At 44.0% G+C, this 22,798-nt stretch overlaps 1 protein-coding gene across 3 annotated transcripts in view; it reads right to left on the reverse strand.

Annotated features, from left to right (window-relative positions):
* Nucleotides 1–22,798, reverse strand: part of CDCA7L (cell division cycle associated 7 like) — a 213,438-nt gene that overhangs the window by 6,121 nt on the left and 184,519 nt on the right. For 2 of the 3 annotated variants that reach the window (XM_061413689.1, XM_061413688.1), the window contains exons 2-4: nt 7,571–7,711; nt 3,446–3,577; nt 189–563 (exon numbers count right to left, since the gene is read on the reverse strand). In XM_061413689.1, coding sequence (XP_061269673.1) covers nt 189–563; nt 3,446–3,577; nt 7,571–7,633 — 570 coding nt within the window. In that variant the 5' untranslated portion in view covers nt 7,634–7,711. Of the gene's footprint in view, nt 1–188; nt 564–3,445; nt 3,578–7,570; nt 7,712–22,798 lie in introns of those variants that run through there. The other variant, XM_061413687.1, reaches the window with a different exon arrangement.

The following is a 22,798-nucleotide window of genomic DNA, read 5'->3' on the forward strand; positions in this document are numbered from 1 at the left end:
CAGGGCACCGTGGAAGGTCCTGGGAGTCTCTTCCCAACCCAGAGCTAGTCAGGCAATGACCGATGCAAGTCCAGGAAAAGAGGAAGAACCCACAAAACCCAGAGTAGGCTTCCTGACAGAGCTGCAGCAGCTGTGGAGGGGCGCAGCTCCGGGAGCCCGGCGGCGGCGGCCAGGACGCACAGACTCACCATGGCTTTGTTCTCCTTGATGTTCATGGTCCTCTTCAGCAGAGCATCCGAGCTCTCCTGGCCCTCATCCCGGGAGTCGTCCTCAGACTCAGAGGCAGAGTCCTCACTTTCCTTCTCCTGCCTACAGCTGGTCTTCCTTCCAAGAATCATTTTTTTATTGTCCTGTAAACGTGACCCAGGAAACAGGGGCTCTGCAGAACCGTTCTTATCAGCTTTTTTTGCCAGTTTCTTGGTGGGGAACTGAAAGGCTACTCGAAGACCAATACTGCTTCTTCTAGGCCTGCTTCTTCGAGCTGTAGCCTTTTCTTCATCATCATCTTCTTCCCCACTCACGAAAGATTCTTTACTGTCGTCACTCAAATCTGACTCCACAAGCTAATGAAAATGAGAGAAAGAACAAAGTGTCTATGGCAAACCTTCGCAAAGACACACTTAAAACCACTCTATTTTAGGAAAACAGTGAATATTTGAGTGCTGCTGCTGCTGCTAAGTCACTTCAGTCGTGTCCGATTCCCTGCAACCCCATAGATGGCAGTCCACCAGGCTCCTCTGTCCCTGGGATTCTCCAGGCAAGAGTACTGGAGTGGGTCACCATTTCCTTCTCTACTTGAGTGCTCCCCCTTCCTATTGGTCACTCCCGCTGAACTCTTCAGTTAAACGCGTAAGTAGTTTGTTGAGGGACAAAAATCAAATAGCAGGCTGAAGACTTCACACTGTGGCCCAGACACACACACTGGCTGTGTTCTCTTCAGAGCATCAGGCTGGAAGCAAAACGCTGACCCACCAAGTGGGCACATCTGGGAGCCCAGCAATGTGGGAACAGTCAAAGAACAGGGTGTGCATGACCTAGGAGATGTGTTCACACAGAATAAGAGTGCTAAGTGAAAAACAAAATATCATCCTGCCCTAAATGCTGCGAGAGGATTCATGAAAAAGAGAAACAGAGGATAACGACTTCATTTTAGTGAAGTGACCAAGGAGCAGGCGGATAATCCACCATCGGGGGCAGTGGGGGAACCTTGTCCCCAGGACACGCTGGGTCCTTTTTCTAGGGCAGCCCGTCTCCTTTCTGTAACCTGCAGGGCCAGGGGGTGCAATCGGGCAGACAGCTCTGCAGGGCTGCAGCTGCAGGCACCGCCCAGTCAGCTTAAGAAACTCACAGTCCCAATTTCAATCTCCACTCAGTGTGGGTCTCCAGTATGAAATCATAACTTGGTTTTACAGGGGAAAACACAGTAAGAACGGAAAGCAAGGTGACATCTCAGACGCAAAAGACTCAACAACAGCAGATGGGTTTCGATATTAAGACCCAGGTCATGGCCTGAGCATCTTTCCTTGACCACGGGCTGGACAGTGTAGCTTGGGGAACCTCTGTCAGGGGTTCCTGTTGTGAGGAGAACTTGAGAACAGCACCAGGAGGAGGCCCGGGATTCAGTACACGACTCTGCTTGCTCCTCAGTGTCCAACCCCACTCCACATTCCAGCTGGACTCAACAAATAAGGCCACAGGAGGCGGCAAAAAGAGATGACATCCAAACCATGGGGTATGTATCAACGCACAACAAACCAAGCAGACTTAAGATTACACTGATCTGTTTCATATCCTGCAGTTCCCACACTAGTAGCTGTGGAATTGAGAATGGTGAGCTGGATGAAGACACTGTTGGATGACTTCACAGAAGTGTCTCCCCAACTGGCTTTATTCATTTATCGTAATCGTCACTTAACCCACCTCCACGTCTCTACCAAGGATATGGAGCAGGTTACTACAAAGAACGGAAGCAGGGAAAGCGCGCACTGAACACCGGCCGGGACTCTGGCCTGAGGGCTGATGCCATAGCTGTGGAGGGGTCGCGTGTGGCCAGCTGACCCCTAGACACCAACACAGAGTCATACCCTCAAAAGGTGGTCTCACCACTCCTTACCAGGGCGGGAAGGGGGCTGGGCAGGGAGGCAACAATGCTTGTTTTCTCACTGAATTTTAAAATATGCAGGTGGACCTGCCCTGAGCTGTGAGTTATATCAGAGTCAACATAAACTGTCACAATTCACTCCCCAGATGTATAGATTCTGGAGAGGGGAGAGACAAAAAATGGACTTTGGGGCTAATTCGCATTCCCATGCTGGAAACAACTTCTTTGAACACCCCGACATTACTTAGCTGAAGACCAGAAGGTAATCATCTACTCTTAGTGATGTGTTTAAATTTGGAAGGACCGCGGTGTCTTGCTGGCAAGGAACTGCAGGCTTGCTGGCCAGCACACACACAACCTCTGTAAAGAAAGCCTCGGGGCAGGGGGCTGGGGCCCACAGGCTGGCACCACTCTGTGTTGCTATTCACAGCAAAACCACCATCAGGGCTTTCAGGGTAAGGGCCCCCCTGGGAAAAGACAAAGGCCAAAACCACCTTTCTGATCACAGCATATTTGACCCTCTGCACAGGTTCCACGTGGGAGTGCTTCCCTGGGGACTCCTTAACATGACAAGCCTAAACTCCCTCTCCTTGACCTTGATACCACAGAAGGAAGTGGTGTGTTGATTTTCTGAGCTAAATGTATGCTGCTACTTTTCAGTTAGGAGAAAACACTTACGCCTTAAAAATCCAAAGGCCGTTCTTCAAAATTACCCTGACATTCAAATGCTGGTTGGCAGCAAACTGGCCTGAACATAGGGAATAAGAGGAAGAGATCAGCCATCAAGTCTCTTGATGGCAAAGTGCTGAGGGGTTCCCTTCGGAAGCAGGCAGGCCCAGGGTATCAGTATCAGTAAAAACCACAGCGTGATCCAAATCAAGGATGCAGAGAGAGAACCCTCATGTTTGTACCACAGCTAAATTTCTGCCAAAGTAACTCCAAACCCAAGAACATTACTTACTGCACAACAAGAAATGACTTTCAGGAACTTGCTACTCTCAGACAGACCCTCCTCTTTTCAGAGAGAAGAGGTGCAAAACATCTGAACTAAATTCTTCGGTAAGGACAGTAAGGGACGCCTGAGACACACACCCCCAAACTCCGAAAGTACCTGGGAAAGATAACTAGATTTCCCCTAAGAGCAGAATGGATCGCTGGACCAGGAATTCACCCTGGAATAGCCAATTTTTACATTTTGCTAACTGGCTTAGAAGATGAACATGTAAGAAAAAGTAAAACCTTTTCATGTGTGAAGAGACTTCTTACAAGTAACAGTACAATTCAGAAACAGGACTAAAAATACTACAACCCACACTCCCTCACGTGGATAATTATTCCCATTACCTCTGGGTTACTATTAACATTGAGATCAGTCTGCGTAAATCCTTCAAAATCTTCCATCTCTGAGTCAGTGTCCTCTATAAAAATTCTTCTGAGCTCTTCTGTGAAGTATTTGGAATGGAAACGCACATCCTGCTAAATTGAAAACACACATACGTGTCATGGAAAAAAGGAAAAACAGAGGCCGGGGGCAATAGGAGTGACTGTTTAATGGGTACAGAGTTTCTGTCTGAGATGATGAAAACATTCTGGAAACAGACCATGGTGGAGGCCACGTGACACTGTGAAGGTGCTCAGGGCCGCTCAAGGGTCCTGCAGGCAGGACACTGGGGACTCGCCTGCACTTAAAAATGGTAAATCTTATGTATATTTTAACACAATAAACACACAGACACACACAAAATTTAGACCCACCAATTGAACAATTTCCAACAATCAGAATGGCCACAGCCCGTGTCAGCTGGGTGACCAGTAAGGATGGATGGAATTCAGTTTTTCCCTCCAGCACGGGCCATCAGAAACGTCCACTTTCACACAGAACGGGAAATGTACTAGAGGAGATGACAGGAGAAAACCCAGCTTCCCCACACGCTGGCTTTCCTGTCTAACAGGACCCTTCGGCTCCTCCGAGGGGAGACGGCCCTTCACACAGAGCAGGCTTCCCGGCAAGGACAGGCTTCCACACCCCTCCCCGCCCACCGCTGAGTGGGCACAGTGGCTTCATCACCCACCACCACAGGGGACTGACGGATGAGCGCCAGCCCTCCCACCCCCAGAAGGCCCTGTCTCTCTCATGGGAGCTGAGAGGCGCCGCCACCCCCAGGCAGCAAGTGAGCCCCAGGGAAGATGGCTCAGAAAGGACATTTAACTTTTTCTATCTTTTGAACTCACAGAAGTAAGTCGCAAACTTGAAAGAAAGGAGGGGGAAAGAATGAATCTCGGGACAGAACGGGGACCCACAAACCAGCCTCCTCCAAGCCGGCAGCCAAGCCTGGAGCCCGCGTCCCCAGCTGCCACTGGCGTCGCTCCCTCCCACACCCAATATAGCAGTGACCCCTCGTCACACCACTCTCGGCTGGAGAATCTCTCCCCCCACCGCCTTCTCCCTGACTTTAATTACATACTTATCTGAGCTCAGATAATCTCTGGAGAAAAATAGATATAATAGATGAGTGGAAAAAACTTCCAGGGGGACAGAGAAAGAAATGCCTATATCCAGCATGTTTTTTTAAGCTTAAAAATGTCTCCTATGAATTATTATGGGTAATTGGAGTGAGTGTGCTGAGCTAAATTATTTTGTTCCTTTGTTGATAGCTGTGGTGCAGCTGCTTAAAAAAAAAAAAAAATCACCACAAAAGAGAAGTTTCTTTAAAGTGAAATTCAAATTGTGTTTCGGGGAGACCAGCATCAGAACTCACTGCACGGACTGTGTGCAAGCTCACGGGGCTTCTCTCTGGGGGACAGAATGGGATCGGGAGCCCATGCGGTGGGGGCAGGGAAGCACAGGCCAGGGTTTATCATGAAGGAAGAACGGTGCTTGTGGTGGGCTCCCAAGGAAACCCACCACCTCCGAGGGCAGGAAACACCTGGCCCGAGAGCCCCAGGCTGCTGCACAGGCTCCCGAGGGCTATGGGGCCCTGTGCATATTCACTGCCTCCCAAACATCCCTGCTGGGCCCAAGCGGGTCACGCCTGGGGACAGCAGTTCCCACCCACAGTCCTCTGGCTCCTCCAGTGCTGTGAACTAGTCTCACAGGCAGCGGTCAGCCAGGGCGAGGTCAGGACTTTGGTGGCCAGTTCTGATGGAGAAAACCAGCTCGGCCGCAGTCCTAAACCAAGGCTCCTGCTTTCACAGGGTGTGAAACCTGTCTTCAGCAAGGGTCTGTACGACGTAGCAAACAACCACTCCACACAGCCTCCTGCATTGCTGGTTACAACCTTTACACAGCTCTCTGCTCTCCGAAAACTGGCTGTTATCTTTTAAAATCAGTACCAGGCAATATGTTATGGGCCTGGCTGACCTATATCTACCATGATAAAAACGTAAGCAAACGACAGATCAGAAGAGGAACTAACAGAACGGTGATGTTTTCCTCTTCTGAAGCTCACAGAACATGAAACAGACTGGAAAGTGATGGCAGCTGAGCCGGTCAGACATGGAGCATGGAGACCAGGATCCTTCGTCCGTGGGTGCTGCGTGCAGGAAACCAGAGGAAGGATCTGATCTAGCGAAGCTGGAAAGACGGTTCAAATGTGAGCCTCTTCCATCAAGGAGCTTACCACTTGGTAAGGGAGCTAGACAAGTCCCCAGGTCACCATGGCGAGGATCAGCGTTGTAAGGGAGACACAGCACCATGGTGCAGAGAAAGTAAGAAAATCCACTGAGACTTCACAGACGCTTCACAGCAGCGTCTGACCTGGATCTGAACTGGGGTCGAGGCTAGAAAAGCGCTGGGAGCGCAGAGGCAGGATGAGGAGCCCGGGGAATGCATGGGGGTAGGAGGGTGCGTGCGGAGAGGCAGCTACTGCAGCTGAGCCTGAGGGTGAGAGATGGGGAAGCCTCGGGGCTGAGAAGTGGGGCTCTGAGACAGGAGACATCGCAGCCCAGTCACTTCCCAGATGTGGGGACTTGTCCATTCTCACCTCCCCACGCTTTAGCTTCATCATCTGTGAAACTGGAACAGTACCTGCACGTTCCCAGGGAGGCACATGAATTTAGTGTACTCGACATGAAAAGCGTGTCGTCCTGGGCCACAGAAGGCGCGAGGAAAGGGTGGGCTTGGGGGCGGGGGGGCCCTGGGGCAGGCATGACGGAAGCAGGAGCAGCCGCTCTGTTCCTTGATGCCCGCTGCCCACCACCCTCACGCTCACACCGTCCACGTGTCCCCCACTGCTCGGGGGGCGGGCGTGGACCCAACAGGCCGCCCTCACTGCCCGAGCACACTCAAACGGAGGGACTGGTGAGTTCTGAATGAGGGAGCATGGTGACCGGAGCTCAGCTGAAGGACCAGGAGGACCAGGACAGCTGAAGAGAACAGAGCAGGGAAGGGATGAGGTGAGGAACGCGGAAGACATTCAACGCCCTGACGAGATGGGCGAGCAGCGGGAGGGGTCAAGAGCTCCAAAGACAGACAACCAGCGCAGCAGGAAATGCTAAGTTTCCTATTTCCCTTGAACAATGAAGATGGATCCTAGCGGCTATCAGAAGTACATCTGGGGCTGGAGAGAAAAGCTACACCATGAACAACAGGAGGCAACGGCTGAGACCAGGCCAAAGTGGAAGGTCTGAAGACGAAACTGTGGAGAACAGCCACATGTGGGGACAGGAAGTGGAAGGGAGGCCCACCAAGAAGAGAAGGTGTAGGAGAGAGAGACCCAGGGCAGTGGAAGCAGGCGCTGAGGGGGCCACACGCTGCAGAGGCATCAAGTAAGCTGAGGGCCCCAGAAACGGCCACGACACAGGCGCTTCACTTATATAATTAACTGCCTCCCTCTGCTATCGCCCAGTAGAAGCTGGGGGGGTTTACCTCACTGCCTGTGAGAAGAGGCTGTGGTCCAGGGAGGATGAGGAATTCTGAGTGCCGTTTTGAATTCAGAACAAGGCTGCATACTCCGGCCACACTCTTACTAAGTCACAACACAAACCTTCAGGAATCTACCTCTCTGAGAACTGTAATCTGTGTCAACCACAGATCAAAGGAATTAATGAAGAATCATGCTTTTGCCAGCAATTCCATGAGTGAGGTGCAGATGGAGCCCCACGGCAGGGGCACCAGGCGCACGGTCAGCACACACTCCCACGGGACCCGCCTGCCCCCACCAGCTGGGTGGGAGCACTCCCAGTACAGCCTCACCACGGGCTGCGGCCCCAAAGGGGCGAAGAGAGCGGATCTGATCGTGTGAGGCCTTCACTGGGGAAAAAGAATCTTGTACATAGAAAGGATTCAAACAGCAAAATTGAGCGAGGCACCCTCACCAGATTCTTAAAACGTGAAGGCACGAACGATAAAATAAGATGCTCAACAATTAACTGATACCACCAATTTAAGACCATGTTCATATAAAACATTATCCAAACCAAGATCCAGGCTTCCAGACAAATGCATGCCTTGGAAGGACCCACCCATACCTGCTTCCCTGACTCCAGCGAGTCAAAACTATCACAGCTCTCCTCGGATGAGAGGGTTTCCATGGGAACATCATCTCGGAAACCAACGAACTCTTCGTCATCACTGGGGGCGTTAAAGATGTCAGCCACTTCCTTAGGGATCTGTTTTGAATTGGGAAAAAAAAGGAGAACAAAATCAGGGACTGTTATATTCACTTAGGGAAATTTTCTCAAGGAGCAGGAATTACCATCCCATGACTTCATCCATCTGCCATGGCTGCTCATAAGACCCCAATAACCATGAGCAAAATGTGCCTCAACTGACACCTCATGGCAACCAGGGAAGGGGTAGAAAAGAAGAGTTTTTCTCTTCAAATTCTAGAGCTATATCCTATCTTACAAGGAATGTCAAGGCCATACATATTTAGATAACAGGCATTTTTCTCTAGACAAAAAATAAGAACATTCTTCCCTACAGTGGATTTGTCTTTAAATGTCATCCATGTAAAAAAATTATATTCCTTATCACTAAGCTCCTCTTTTCTTAGTTTCCACCTATAGTTATTTTTTCTTTTCTTTGTCATATGAAAGCTCATATAATGAAATAAAGATTTCTTTTCTATATTCTGAATCAATTTAAGTAGTTTAGAATTAATTCTATTAAACACTATTACAGGCAATTATTCCCAGAGAGAATGTTGTTAGCACACTTAATCTAACAAACATGTATTTGCTGAGAGTTCATTTTTATATGTTGACTACCTATTTGTTCCCAACTATGTTGAAAAAGTTCAAACACACAGAAAGGTCAAAGAATAGCACAAACATTTGTATGTGCTTCACCTGGAACCCCCAGTTGCTTTTTTTCTCTTTCTCTCAACAAATATTAGATTGAACCTTAGGCATCTGCTGATATTTGAATGTTTCCAACCTAGGAAAACAGTGACTTAATATGAGGCAACCTAATCCACATATGCAGATAACACCACCCTTATGGCAGAAAGTGAAGAGGAACTCAAAAGCCTCTTGATGAAAGTGAAAGTGGAGAGTGAAAAAGTTGGCTTAAAGCTCAACATTCAGAAAACGAAGATTATGGCATCTAGTCCCATCACTTCATGGCAAATAGATGGGGAAACAGTGTCAGACTTTATTCTTCTGGGCTCTAAAATCACTGCAGATGGTGACTGCAGCCATGAAATTAAAAGATGCTTACTCCTTGGAAGGAAAGTTATGACCAACCTAGGTAGCATATTCAAAAGCAGAGACATTACTTTGCCAACAAAGGTCTGTCTAGTCAAGGCTATGGTTTTTCCTGTGGTCATGTATGCATGTGAGAGTTGGACTGTGAAGAAAGCTGAGCGCCAAAGAATTGATGCTTTTGAACTGTGGTGTTGGAGAAGACTCTTGAGAGTCCCTTGGACTGCAAGGAGATCCAAGCAGTCCATTCTGAAGGAGATGAGCCCTGGGATTTCTTTGGAAGGAATGATGCTGAAGCTGAAAGTCCAGTACTTCGGCCACCTCATGCGAAGAGTTGACTCATTGGAAAAGACTCTGATGCTGGGAGGGATTGGGGGAAGGAGGAGAAGGGGACGACAGAGGATGAGATGGCTGGATGGCATCACTGACTCGATGGATGTGAGTCTGAGTGAACTCCGGGAGTTGGTGATGGACAGGGAGGCCTGGCGTGCTGCGATTCATGGGGTCGCAAAGAGTCGGACATGACTGAGTGACTTAACTGAACTGAATCCACATATGTTTCAAGTAATTTGCAGACACCATACAATTCACCCTAAAATACTTTAGTACACATCTCCCAAGAATAAGGACATTCTCCTACAGAATCACATAACCATAATCTTACCCAAAATAATACTTATTCAATAATATAATTTATTATTTTCAGTTATGTCTTTCATAACTTTTTAAGGGCAAAAGAGATCCACTCAAACAAGGATCACTCATTGCATTTGATGGTCCTCTTATGACACTATTTTTTGTTGCATTTTGTAACACTGACGTTTTTTAAACAACCCAAGAAAACTGCCTTGTAGAATCACACATTCTGAGCTGATCTGATTGTTTTCTGATAGATTCAAGTTAAATATTACTGGCGCCAGTTCTATACAGAGGACATGTGTTTCTCAATGCTTTGTATTGAGAGGTGCAAAACGTCAAGCTGCTGCTGCTGCTGCTGCTGCTGCTGCTGCTAAGTCACTTCAGTCGTGTCCGACTCTGTGCGACCCCATAGGCGTCAGCCCACCAGGCTCCCCTGTCGCTGGGATTCTCCAGGCAAGAACACTGGAGTGGGTTGCCATTTCCTTCTCTAATGCATGAAAGTGAAAAGTGAAAGTGAAGTTGCTCAGTCGTGTCTGACCCTCAGCGACCCCATGGACTGCAGCCTTCCTATTAATTAGCAGTATCTTTAATTATAAAACTGTCATATATAAAAATATATGGAATATATACTTAGGAATATAAAACTATATATATATAAAATATATAAAAATATATTCCTAAGTATATGGAATAGTATCATGAACACACATAGGAATACCCTAGTAATGATTCATCTATAGCTAGTCTTGTTCCATCTGTATCCAGACCCAACTGCCCTCCTTCCAATTTTAAAACTGTAAATATACTGTAATTTCACCCTGTGTTAGCAGCAAATATAGAGTCTGTGTCCAGAATTATTAACTTAGTTTTTTCTACTCCCAAATGTATTTGTATCAGGATCCAAATAAGGTCCATACGTTGGTCAGTACATCTCAAGTCCTTTCTCATGTCTCCTTCGTGTTGTCTTCTCACAACTCATCTTTGAAGAAACTGGTTCATCTGACTGTAGAGTTTGCCTGAGTCTAGAGGTGTTTGGTTTTCTGGTTTTTGCAGCCCCAGGATGGTATTTAACAGACTCTTCGGTCCCTTTGGATTTCCTATAATTTGGTGGTTGGATCTAGAGGCACAGTCAGACTCCAGATTGCTTCTTTTGGGCCAGACTACTTTGTGGGCAGTGCTGTGTTCTGCAGGTAACCCAAGACACCTGGTTTTGCCTTTAGTGCTGATGTTATTTGACCATCAGGTTAAAATGGGGTCTGCCAGGTATCTTTTTAGCAAAAGCATCTTTATAGCCCTTGGTACTTAATAACTAGGGTGACATTTGACATTCTGGATAGACATTTGACTATCCATTCTCTCTGAGAGCAGTTTCAGTTGTTAACTTTCATCTGAATCAATTACCACTTCAAGGGTTACAAAATGATTTTCAAATATTAATACTATTCCTCTTTCATATACTAGGTGGTATTCTCCTGCAATGTAATATTCTCTCTCTTCCGGTCTGTCCCTCTCTCCCTCCCTCCCAGGTAGTTTCGTGGACTTCTTTAAAGTCTACTCCTACTACTAAGTCACTTCAGTCGTGTCCGACTCTGTGCGACCCCATAGACGGCAGCCCACCAGGCTCCCCCGTCCTGGGATTCTCTGGGCAAGAACGCTGGAGTGGGCTGCCATTTCCTTCTCCAATGCATGAGAGTGAAAAGTGAAAGTGAAGTCGCTGAGTGGTGTCAGACTCATAGCGACCCCATGGACTGCAGCGCACCAGGCTCCCCCGTCCATGGGATTTTCCAGGCAAGAGTACTGGAGTGGGGTGCCATTTCCTTCTCCAGGGGAATCTTCCCCACCCAGAGATCAAAGGCGGGTCTCCTGTGTTGCACGCAGATTATTTACCAAATGAGCCATCAGGGAAGGTAGGACAGAGCAAAGGTGTCATAAATACGTTCCATCTAAGTTCAGTGTGACATCTTGAATTCATACCCAGCATGACAGGATTCTCGCTCATTTCCCTCAGTAGTATCTCCCTCCCCAAAATGAAAACCCCAATTTCCGGTACTTCTCATAGACCTACCCACTTGCTCTATCCACAATACACACTAAACAGTTTCAGACATCCCACCAACACCGCTCCCAACACCACTGACAACAGCAATCATGCCAGCTCAAGACTTCTTTGGAACGCGTGCTATCCTCGGGACAGTCCTGCTAGGACCCAGGTCTCCTCCCTGAGATAACCGGCCCAGGGCTGTACTTGGGCACGAAAGGCACTTCACGTGTGCCCCACATGTCATCATGTGCTACGTAAGAGAGGCGCCCTCAGGGTCGGGGTTTAATAAACTAATTTTTACTGCTACAAGCAGACACGCTTACGTGAAACACAGTTTCTTTTAACACTGGTGGCATGGGGATGAAGAAAGAGATGGCCATTAACTAGTACAGTTTGAAGCCACTGCCTTCATTCATGCTAAGGACAAGCCGTTTCCCTGCCTTTGCTTTTGCAGCATCAGTGCAAACACTGACATGGCAAACAAGGGCAAAAAGTGTCTTAATATTATCATGACAATAACTTTGTCCTCATGGAACCCTGAAAAGATTTCAGGGTTTCCCCACACCTCCCTTTCAGTAACAGCTGCACTAGCATACACAGAGATGTGTATTCGAAAGCTTCCTGAATTCTTTGGATACTTGTTTTCTGTGCATTGAATTAGTTTAACAGTCAGGCTCATCTGAGAGATCACTAATCCCTAACTGCTCACTTTTATCATGATTTTAATGATTCCTGTGTAACAATGATTAGATGGCCAATGGTTCAACCAAAGGAAGTTTAACACTTGGCTTCCAGAGAACACAAATCCAAACTCTGAATACAAGATTAATGATGTGAGACAGTTAATTACAAACCATCTAGTGAAATCATTTCAAGAGACAAGCAGACACTTACAGAATTAGAGTTCCACTAACAATAGGAAAAATACTGTTAACATGTATGCTAAGATGCTCCTAAAAAAAAAAAAGCCTAAATCTGAGACGGTTCTTGGGAGAAAAATTAAAACTCTTCCTCCTTTAAGAAGGTGAATTTAACAGTGTTTAGCTCCTTTGTCTTTTCAAAGACATGTTTTACTGTTGTTTAGTCATCAGAACCAATACAACCAAGAAAATACTCTTAGCAGAGAAACACAGAGATACTTATGGAAGTACGTTAGACTTTACGTAACAGCCGTTGAGTTCAGTCCCTTAAGTGGCACTTTTTGACTTATCATTCTATGAATCAAAAATCCCCGCTGGCCCAGAAGCCTGCTTTGACATAAAGAGTTAATGAAGAAGAAGCACCCAATGGAATGTCTTACGGGAGGCACGTGTAAGGAGTGGAGATGCTGCTGATGCAAACAAACTGCATCCCAGTCAATCGCATTAGCCCTGGGGCCAGCGTCACAGCCGCCACTGCGGGGAGCTGTGTCTGCCCTGCTCCTCCTCCTGCGTCTGCTCCAGGGGTGCCCAGAGCAAGGCTGTGATTACCCATCAGGGCCAGAAGCAAAGAACGCACTTTCTAAAGAGCAGAGCGCTACACACTCTTGGGGCATGCAGGGCTCTTCGTTTCTTGCTGCCCAACTTCAAAAGGCATTGAGAGAAGCATTTCAGACAGTCATAAGCCCCGGGATTTAACAAAAGTCTGTAAAATATCCACATGTCTTCAGTGCAACAAACTAACAGAGGCAACCAAGACGGCAAGGATCACGTGCGAGGGACCCAAAGGAAGTGACGAAGGAGGATCCTCAGGGACATGCTTCTAATGTGAGACCAGCTACACAGGTCGACACTGTAGGCCCCAGGACTTGTCACTTCCCCGTTCCACTCAGCAGTGATCCATTCAACAGCTATTATGTGGCCTGGACAGAGCACACAGACCTTTCCCCAAAGCTTATGTTCCACCTGATTACAATGCCAATCAAAGAGACATCAAAACAAACCAAAAACATAAAAGCAAAAAACTGAAAACATTAAATATTCCCAACTAGTGCATTATACTTACAGTGGTTGACCTTGCATAATATTAGGATAAATGCAGTCTAGCCAACCAGAAAGGAATCAAAATTCTCTTCGAAAGTGAAAAGACTTATATTCACAGCTATGTGACCTGGAATAGGTTGTGTGACTCTACTGAGCCTCAGAAGTCTCAACTGTAAAGAGTAACAAAAGGTGCTATTCTGAGTACTTATGGTTCAGATGGTAGAGAATCCACCCGCAATGCAGGAGACCTAGGTTCCATCCCCCGGTTGGAAAGATCCCCTGGAGAAGGGAATGGCAACCCACTCCAGTATTTCTGCTTGGAGAATTCCTATGGATAGAGGACCCTGGAGGGCTATAGTCCATGGGGTGGCAGAGAGTCAAACATGACTGAGCGATTAAGCAACAAAATTTTTTAAAAACAGCCATTTTTTCCCTTATCCTTTCATATACACTGTATGTATCTTTTCACTCTGTCCTTGTTGGGATAACAGTGTATCCTCAAAGGTCAACTGGGAGCCCCTAGATTCAATTCTGTGACCGGAACAAAGACGCTAGGATGGAGTTCTCAGCACCTGACATGGGCCTGGCCTAAAGCAGGTCATCAATAAATTCTTGCAAGCATCTGGTCTTGTAGGCATTTCCCCAGGGAACGTGTGTTTCCTAGGAAAGGTGCATGGGGTCAAAAGATGCAAGCTGTCACCTTTCTCTCCAACAGGACTTTCTCCCAGAATTTCTGAGCACCTACATGCAAAGTAGTCACATTCACTGCACCTCTTCAGAAACGACTGCAGACTTCACTTACTTGCCCTGCAAACCACCTTGGGGCTCATGTCTGGGACCAAAGAACTCAAACTCAACAGGCTTTGGAACCAAGCGGGCGGGAATGACCGCAGCAGCTCAGGGAAAGGCTGCGTGGCACAGTGCTGACTCAAGTCCAGGCAGGATGGTCACTCCCGCATCCCAGCAGCGCAAAGCCACCAAGTCGTGGGGCTCCAGTATGCTCAACCTTCAACCTCCCCAGAGAACTGAGGAATCTTTAGTCTTGGTGAGAAATCTCTCAGTTATAAAATGTCAGCTTCCAATTCTAAGGACCAAAGATTTACAGGCTGGATCTAAACTCATTCAGGGAAGGCATGTGGCAGAACCCATGTGCTTTGCGGAACACCAAGGACATCTTAAAAGTCAAAATTTCAAATGTTACTGACAATCTCTCTAACTAGTGCCTGGCAGTGGGAGTACTGGACACCCAAGTGTTAAGAAAATTAAAAGAAAAACTTTAAATTCAGAATAACCACTGGACCACCAAGGAAGTGCCAGGAAGGGCTATGCGGGAAACACAGGTTCCGTCTCTGGTCCAGGATGATCCCATGTCGAGGAGCAACTAAGGCTGTACACCCCAGAGTCAATGCTCCAGAACAAGAGAAGCCACTGCAATGAGAAGCCCACACACCACAATCAGAGAGAAGTCCCTGCTCATCACCACTGGAGAAAGCCTGTGAGCAACAGCGAGGACCCAGTGCAGCCAAAAATTAATGTAAAAATGTTGTAGAGAAAAATGACCCTTCCCTTGTTCATAGTACTATTCGCAAAGCTACAAAGCAGAGGCAATCCAAGTGCCCATCAACAGATGAATGGATAAACAAGACGTCATAAACACACACAGTGGAATAAACAAGACGTCATAAACTCACAGTGGAATGTTGTAAAGTCTTACAAATACTGAATCACTGCCCTGCACCCTTTAAAAGTAACACTGTTATAGGTCAATTAAACCTCAGTAAAATTTTAAAAAAACACAACGAAAAGCACACCAGAGGCCTGGTATTCTGCGTTTCCAACAAGCTCCCATACTCTGGTTTGCAGAACATGCTTTTAGTATAAAAGGTCCAATTCATTTTCTGTTCCTGTCTTAAGGGATGTGACTTTTCCTATTTCACAGTAGCTACTCTTGTATGAATCTTAACCTCCTTCCTACAGGCAGGTAATTCTCATGGCACACTCTGGATCTCACTGGCATCTGTCTTTCTCACCCTGCCAAACTCCAGCAGCAAGAATAGAGTTGTGCATACTCAGAGGTCCTCAATAAATACGAGTAACTGATAAGCAGCATCAACAAATTCATAGAAATAAAGAAATTTTCAAATCAGGTAAAAATTTCCAAATCAAGACTTTTCTGTATCTCAAAGATATTTAAATTTATTCCTTCTAGATTAAAACAAAACAAAACAGCACCCAGTCAGGAGGAACATATTTATCATCTATTAGTTTTTGAAGGAGAAGAAACTGAGATTCTCTTTAAAGCCAATTTATTGGAGAGCTGATTTTTATGAAGCGTCAGGAACTGTTTCTTTTTCTAGGAACACTAGTGTGTATTTCACCTGGAAACAAGATTCATTTTAAGCCCTAAGGAGCAGTACAAAAGAAACGTGTGTATGCTACTACAGTCTCCTTATTCTGAAAAACTGTTCTGAAAGTAATTTTGACAGCAAGGACAGCAGAATTTGCAGGGTCTACTGTCTTGGATCTGTGTAAGCAGATCCTTTACACAAGGAAAAGCATTCCTTCAACCCTCCACAAAGGGCGCTGTTTCATATCATTTTCTCCATAAACAATGCCATTTCCTTACATCTCTTATGATTAAATCAGTTTGTTCATAAGAAATGCACATGCTGTGCACTACTTACACAACTCAAAGTGGATCAGACCTAAACATAACACCTAAAACAGTAACACTTGTATTGTTTCACAAAGGAGAAAATCTTTGTGACCTTGGGTTCTTTACAGATTTTCTAAATGTATAAACTAGACAATTAAAATTAAGAGTGCCTACTCTTCAGTAAACACTCTGAAGGGAACGAAAAGCCAACAGGAAAAAATACCTGCAAATCATTCATCTGATAAAGGACCTATACCCAGAATATATATAGAACTCTCAAGAACTTAACAATATAAACAAATAACTCAATTTAAAAACACACAAAAGAGGTGAGCAGACATTTCACCAAAGATAAATGGATGGCAGATAAGCACAAGAAAAGACACCCACAGTTGGACATCAAGTCATTACAAAAATGCAAATTAAAACTACAGTGAGATATAACTATCTACCTACCAGAAATTCAGTTCAGTTCAGTCAGTCATGTCTGACTCTTTACAACCCCATGGATGCAACACGCCAGGCTTTCCTGTCCATCATCAACTCCTGGAGCTGGCTCAAACTCATGTTCATCCAGTCAGTGATGCCATCCAACCATCTCAACCTGCTGTTCCCTTCTCCTTCTGCCTTCAATCTTTCCCAGCATCAGGGTCTTTTCCAATGAGTCAGCTCTTTGCATCAGCTGGCCAAAGTATTAGAGCTTCAGCTTCAGCATCAGTCCTTCCAATGAATATTCAGGACTGATTTCCTTTAGGATGGACTGGTTGGATCTCCTTGCAGTCCAAGGGACTCTCAAGAGACTTCTTCAACACCACAGTTCAAAAGCATCAATTCTTGGGCCCTCAGTTTTCTTTATGGTCCAACTCTCACATCCATTCATGACCACTGGAAAAACCAGAGCTTTGAACACCTAACAATACCAAGAGCTGACAAGGATGTGGAGTGACTGGCACTTTCATAAACTGTTGGTAGAAATGCAAAATCATATAGCCACTTTGGAAAACAATTTGGAAGTTTCTTATCAAGTTAAATATACACTCAGCACATGATCCACCAACCCTGCTCCTAGGTGTCACCCAAGTAAAATCAAAGTTATGTTCACACAAAACTTGCAGTTAGCCGTTTTATTCTGAAACCAACAAACAATCCAAGTCAACTAGAGAATGGATAAACAAACCGTGGAAAAATCACACCACAGGATTTAACTCAGCAATAAAAAAAAAAAAATAGTGATAAATACAACAATAACATGAATGAATCTCATTACTATGCCAAGTGGAAAAGACTACACACTGTCTGAATACACCTAAGTAACATTTTGGAAAAGGCAAAAATATAGAGGGAAAAAAACATATCAGGAGCCAAGATGGTGGGGGAGTAGGAGGACGTGGGGTCCATCTCTCCACACAAGGCATCAAGCACACATCTACAAATGGAGCAGTTCTCACAGAACACCAGCTGAACACCAGCGGAGACCTCGGACACCTAAAATGACAAAAAAGATCCCCATGTAAATCACAAATTGATAACCCCACAATTGGGTGACCTGCAAACTGGCTTCATAAACTCAGCACCTACAGAACATCTAAAAGGACAATAAATGCTCCCATAGCCAAGATGGGTCTAGCTTTAGCAGCTGTAGACTCTGCGGGCATGTACACGTGGGGGTTGAGCCAGACCAGAGTCTGAGCTGCTCTCACAGAGCCCACAGTGGGTCCAGATCTGTGATCACTGCTCCAAATCCAGGAACCTGACTTCAGTGGATCTGTGCCATGGCCTAGTGAAAACAACGTCTGAAAGACACCAGGGCCAATTACAAGCATGCCCATAGTTAAGGTGGGGCTGAGAGCAGGGCCAACAACAGTGTAATCGAAAGCTCATGCAACAGGTAAACAGCTCCAGATGAGGGATACTCAGTAGCTTTCCTTCCAGTGGGCGTGCTCCAATCTTGCCTACCTCAGGCTGAGGATCAGAAACACAGACAAGAAACAGATCTGGGGATTTCCACTCCAACATCTAGGGAGCAGACCCACCTCTGACAGGGCAGTGACAACCACAGCAAAGGGGAGGCCAGTTCAGGCCTGGTCACCACAACGTTGGTCACACCTCCTACCGAGGGCATAATGGCTCAAACACAAACCAAAAATAAGAAAAGGGCAAGAGGAACATACATATTGATATTTACCTTCAATTAAATGGATTAAATGCTCCAACCAAAAGACACAGACTGGTTGAATGGATACAAACACACAAGACTGTACATTCGCTGTCTACAAGACTCACTTCAGACCTAGGGACACATACAGACTTAAAAGAAAGGGGATGGAAACAGATATTCCATGCATATGGAAATCAAAATAAAGCTGGAGTAGCAATACTCTTATCAGACAAAACAGACTTTAAAATATGGATTGTTACAAGACACGAGGAAGAACATTACATATGATCAATGGATCAATCCAAGAAGATACAACACTTGTAAATATACATGTACCCAGGATAAGAGCACTGGAGAAGGAAATGGCACCCAACTCCAGGGTTCTTGCCTGGAGAATCCCAGGGACAGGGGAGCCTAGTGGGCTGCCGTCTATGGGGTCACACAGAGTCAGACACGACTGAAGCGACTTAGCAGCAGCAGCAGCAAGATAAGAGCACTTCAATATACAAAACAAATACTAACAGCCATTAAAGGAGAATTCAACAGTAGCACAACAAAAGTGAGGGACTTTTAACTCCTCACCGTTAGTCCTCATCAATGGACTAATCATCTACACAGAAAAACCAACAGGGAAACACAGGCCTTAAATGACACAAAAGACCAGATGGACTTCACTGATATTTACAGAGCACTCCATCCCCAAACAGCAGAATATACACTGTTTTCAAGTGCACCTGGAACATTCTCCAGGATTGATCGCATGGTGGGGCACAAAGCAAGTCTTGCCAAACTTGAGAAAAGTTAAATCACATCAAGCATCTTTTCCAACCACAATGCTACAAGATTAGAAATTAAGAGAAGAAAAAACCAAAAGCACAAACATTCGTGGAGGCAGAAAGAATCGATGGATCACTGAAGAAATCAAAAAGGAAATTTTAAAAAAGCACCTAGAAACAAATGACAACAAAAACATAAACCAAAACCTATGTATACGACAAAAGCAGTTCTAAGAAGGAAGTTTATAGCAATGAAATCTTACCTCAGGAAACAAGAAAAATCTCAAACAACCTAACCTTACACCCTAGAGCAACCAGAGAAAAAAGAACTAACAAAGTCCCAAGTCAGTAGAAAGAAAGAAGTCTTAAAGATCAGAGCAGAAATAAATGAAATAGAGATGAAGAAAACAATAGAAAAGACCAATGAAACCAAAACTTGGTTCTCTGAAAACATAATATCGATAAACCTTTAGCCAGACTCATCAAAAAAAAAAGGGAGAGGGCTAAAATCAATAAAATTAGAATGAAAAGAGATGTTACAACGGACATCACAAAAATAGATTCATAACAGACTAACACAAGCAACTATATGCCAATGCAATGGACAACCTAAGAGAAATGGACAAATTCTCAGAAAGGTTCCATCTCTCCAAAATGAACCAGGAAGAAATAGCAAATATGAACAGACCTATCACAAGAACTGAAATTGAAACTGTGATTTAAAAGACTCAACAAAAAAAATGTAGAACCTGATGGTTTCACAGGCAAATTCTATCAAACACTCATTTAGATAAGAGTGGACACCTATCCTTCTAAAACTATTCCAAAAAATTGCAGAGGAAGGAACACTCCCAAACTCATTCTATCACCCTGATACCAAAACCAAAGATACCATAAAAAGAGGAAAATTACAGGCCAATATCACTAATGATCATAGATATAAATATCCTCAACAAAATACTAGCAAACTGAATTCAACAACACATTAAAAGGATCAAGCACCATGATCAAGTAGGGCTTACCCCAGGAATGCAAGGGTTTTTCAACATCCACCAATCGGTGCAATATACTGCATTAACAAATTGCTGAATAAAAATCACATGTATAAAAATAAAAATCACATGTATGCTGAATAAAAATCAGATGTAGAACACGCTTTTGACAAAATACAACACCCGTTTATAAAAACTTTCCAGAAAGGGGGCATAGAAAGAACCTACCTCAACATAATAAAGGCCATATATAACAAACCTACAACTAACATCATTTTCAATGCTGAAAAGCTGAAAGCATTTCCTCTAAGATCAGAAACAAAACAAGAATGTCCACTCTCACCACTTTCATTCAACATAGTTTTGGAAGTCCTAGCCTTGGCAATCAGAGAAGAAATAAAAGAAATCCAAATTAGAAATGAAGAAGCAGAATTGTCACTGTTTCCAGATGATATGATATTACACATAGAAAATCCTAACAATGCTACAGAAAACACCAGAGCTCACCAATGAATTAGGTAAAACTGTAGGATACAAGATTAATACATAGAATCTATTACATTTCTATATAATAACAACAAAAGATCAGAAAGAGAAACTGAATAAACAACCCCATGTACCATCACATAAAAAGAATAAAATACCTACAAATAAACTTACTTAAGGAAGCAAGAAACCTATTCCTCGAAAGCTATAAGATGCTGATGGAAGAAATCGAAGATAACACAGATAGAAAGATACACCATGTCCTTGGATTAGAAGAATCAACGCTCTCCAAATGACTATACAACCCAAGGCAATCTACAGACTCAGTGCAATACCTATCAACTTACCAATGGCATTTTCCATAGAACCAGAACAAAAAAAAAAAATTAAATTTCTATGGAGACACAAAAGACACCAAATAGCCAAAGCAATCTTAAGAAAAACGGAACTGAGGGAATCAGGATCCCTGACTTCAGGCTATACTACAAAGCTACAGTAATCAAAACAATATGATTACTGGTACAGAAAAAGAAATCCAAACCAATGTAACAGGATGGAAAGCCCAGGAAAAAACCATACACCAATGGTCAGTGAATCTTCAACAAAGTGGGCAAGAATATACAATGGAGAAAAGATAGTCTCTTCAATAAGTGATGCTGGAAAATCTGGACAGCTACATGTAAAAAAAAAAAATAGAATATTCTTCAACATCATACACAAAAATAAACTCAAAATGGATTAAAGACCTAAATGTAAGACTGGATACTAAAAATATCTTAGAGGAAAACATAGAATATTCTTTGACATAAACTGCAGCAGTCTCTTTTTGGATCCATTAGAATAATGGAAATAAAAACAGAAATAAATGGGGTCTAATCAAACCGATAAGCTTTTGCACGGCAAAGGAAATGATTTTAAAAAAAGGAAAAGACAACCTATGGAATGGGAGAAAGTATTTGCAAATGATGCAACCGACAAGGGCTTAAACAAAATATACAAACAGCTTTTACAACTCAGTAACAACAAAAACCAAACAACCCAACTGAAAATGGGCAGAAGGTCTTAATAGACATTTCCCCAAAGAAGACATACAGATGGTCAATAGGCACATGAAAAGATGTTCATGACTATTAGGGAAATGTAAAAATCAAAACTACAATGAGACATCACCTCAGACCGGTCAGAACAGCCATCATTAAAAAGTCTACAAATAACAAATGCTGGAGAGGGCGTGTAGAAAAGGAAAACCTCCCACAGTGTTGGTGGGAAGGTAAGCTGATGCAGTCACAATGGAGAACAGCACAGAGGTTCCTCAGAAAAACTAGGAATAGAATTACCATATGACCCAGCAATCCCACTCCTGGGCACGTACCCAGACAACACTATAACAAATAATAATTATAAACAATAATTATAAATATGTATGAAACATCAGAGCTTCAATACCTACAAAGAAAACACTGACGGAATTGGAAAAAAAGGCTCTTCTACAATAATAGCTGGAGACCTCAATACCGTACTTTCAATAATGGATAGAAACACCAGAGAGAAGATCAGCAAGGAAAAACAGGAATTGAACATTATAAACCAACTAGAACTAACAGACATAGATAGAACAACAGCAGAATGTACGTTTTCCTCCCAACACAACACCCAATAACAGCAGAATATGCATTTTCCTCAAGAGCAAATGGGAAACTCCCCAAGACAGACTGTATGTGACACTACAAAACATGTGAGTATAAATTTAAAAGATTAAAATCACATAAACTATCTTTGTAATAATGATAAAAGAAAACTAGAAATCAATAACAGAAGAAAAACTGGAAAATTCACAAATAAGTAGAAATTAAACAACACTCTTAAACAACCAGTGGTCAAAGAAGAAAACACGAGGGAAATTAGAAAATATTTTCAAAGTGAAAGCAAAATATACTAAAACCTATGTGATGCAGAGAAAGCAATACTAAGAAAAAATATATAGCTATAAACATTTATATTAAAAATGATCTCAAACCAACAAACTAATTTTATATTATTAGGGACTAGAAGTACAGTAACTAAACCCAAAGGTTACAGAAGGAAGGAAACAAAAATTACAGCAGAGATAACAGAAAACCAATAGAGAAAAATCATAAAACCAAAAATTAGTTCTATGACAATAACAGAACTGACAAACTTTTAGGCAGACTGTTTAAGGAAAAAAGAAAATCCAAATTGCTGAAATAAAGCAGAGGCATTACTACTAGTTTTACAGAAGTAACAAAGATAACAAAAACAGTACTTTATATATATTTAGGGGCTTCTCTGGTAGATCAGTGGTAAAGAATCCACCTGCCAATG

Source organism: Bos javanicus, chromosome 4 (genome assembly GCF_032452875.1).
Source record: "Bos javanicus breed banteng chromosome 4, ARS-OSU_banteng_1.0, whole genome shotgun sequence".
NCBI classification, from domain to species: domain Eukaryota; kingdom Metazoa; phylum Chordata; class Mammalia; order Artiodactyla; family Bovidae; genus Bos; species Bos javanicus.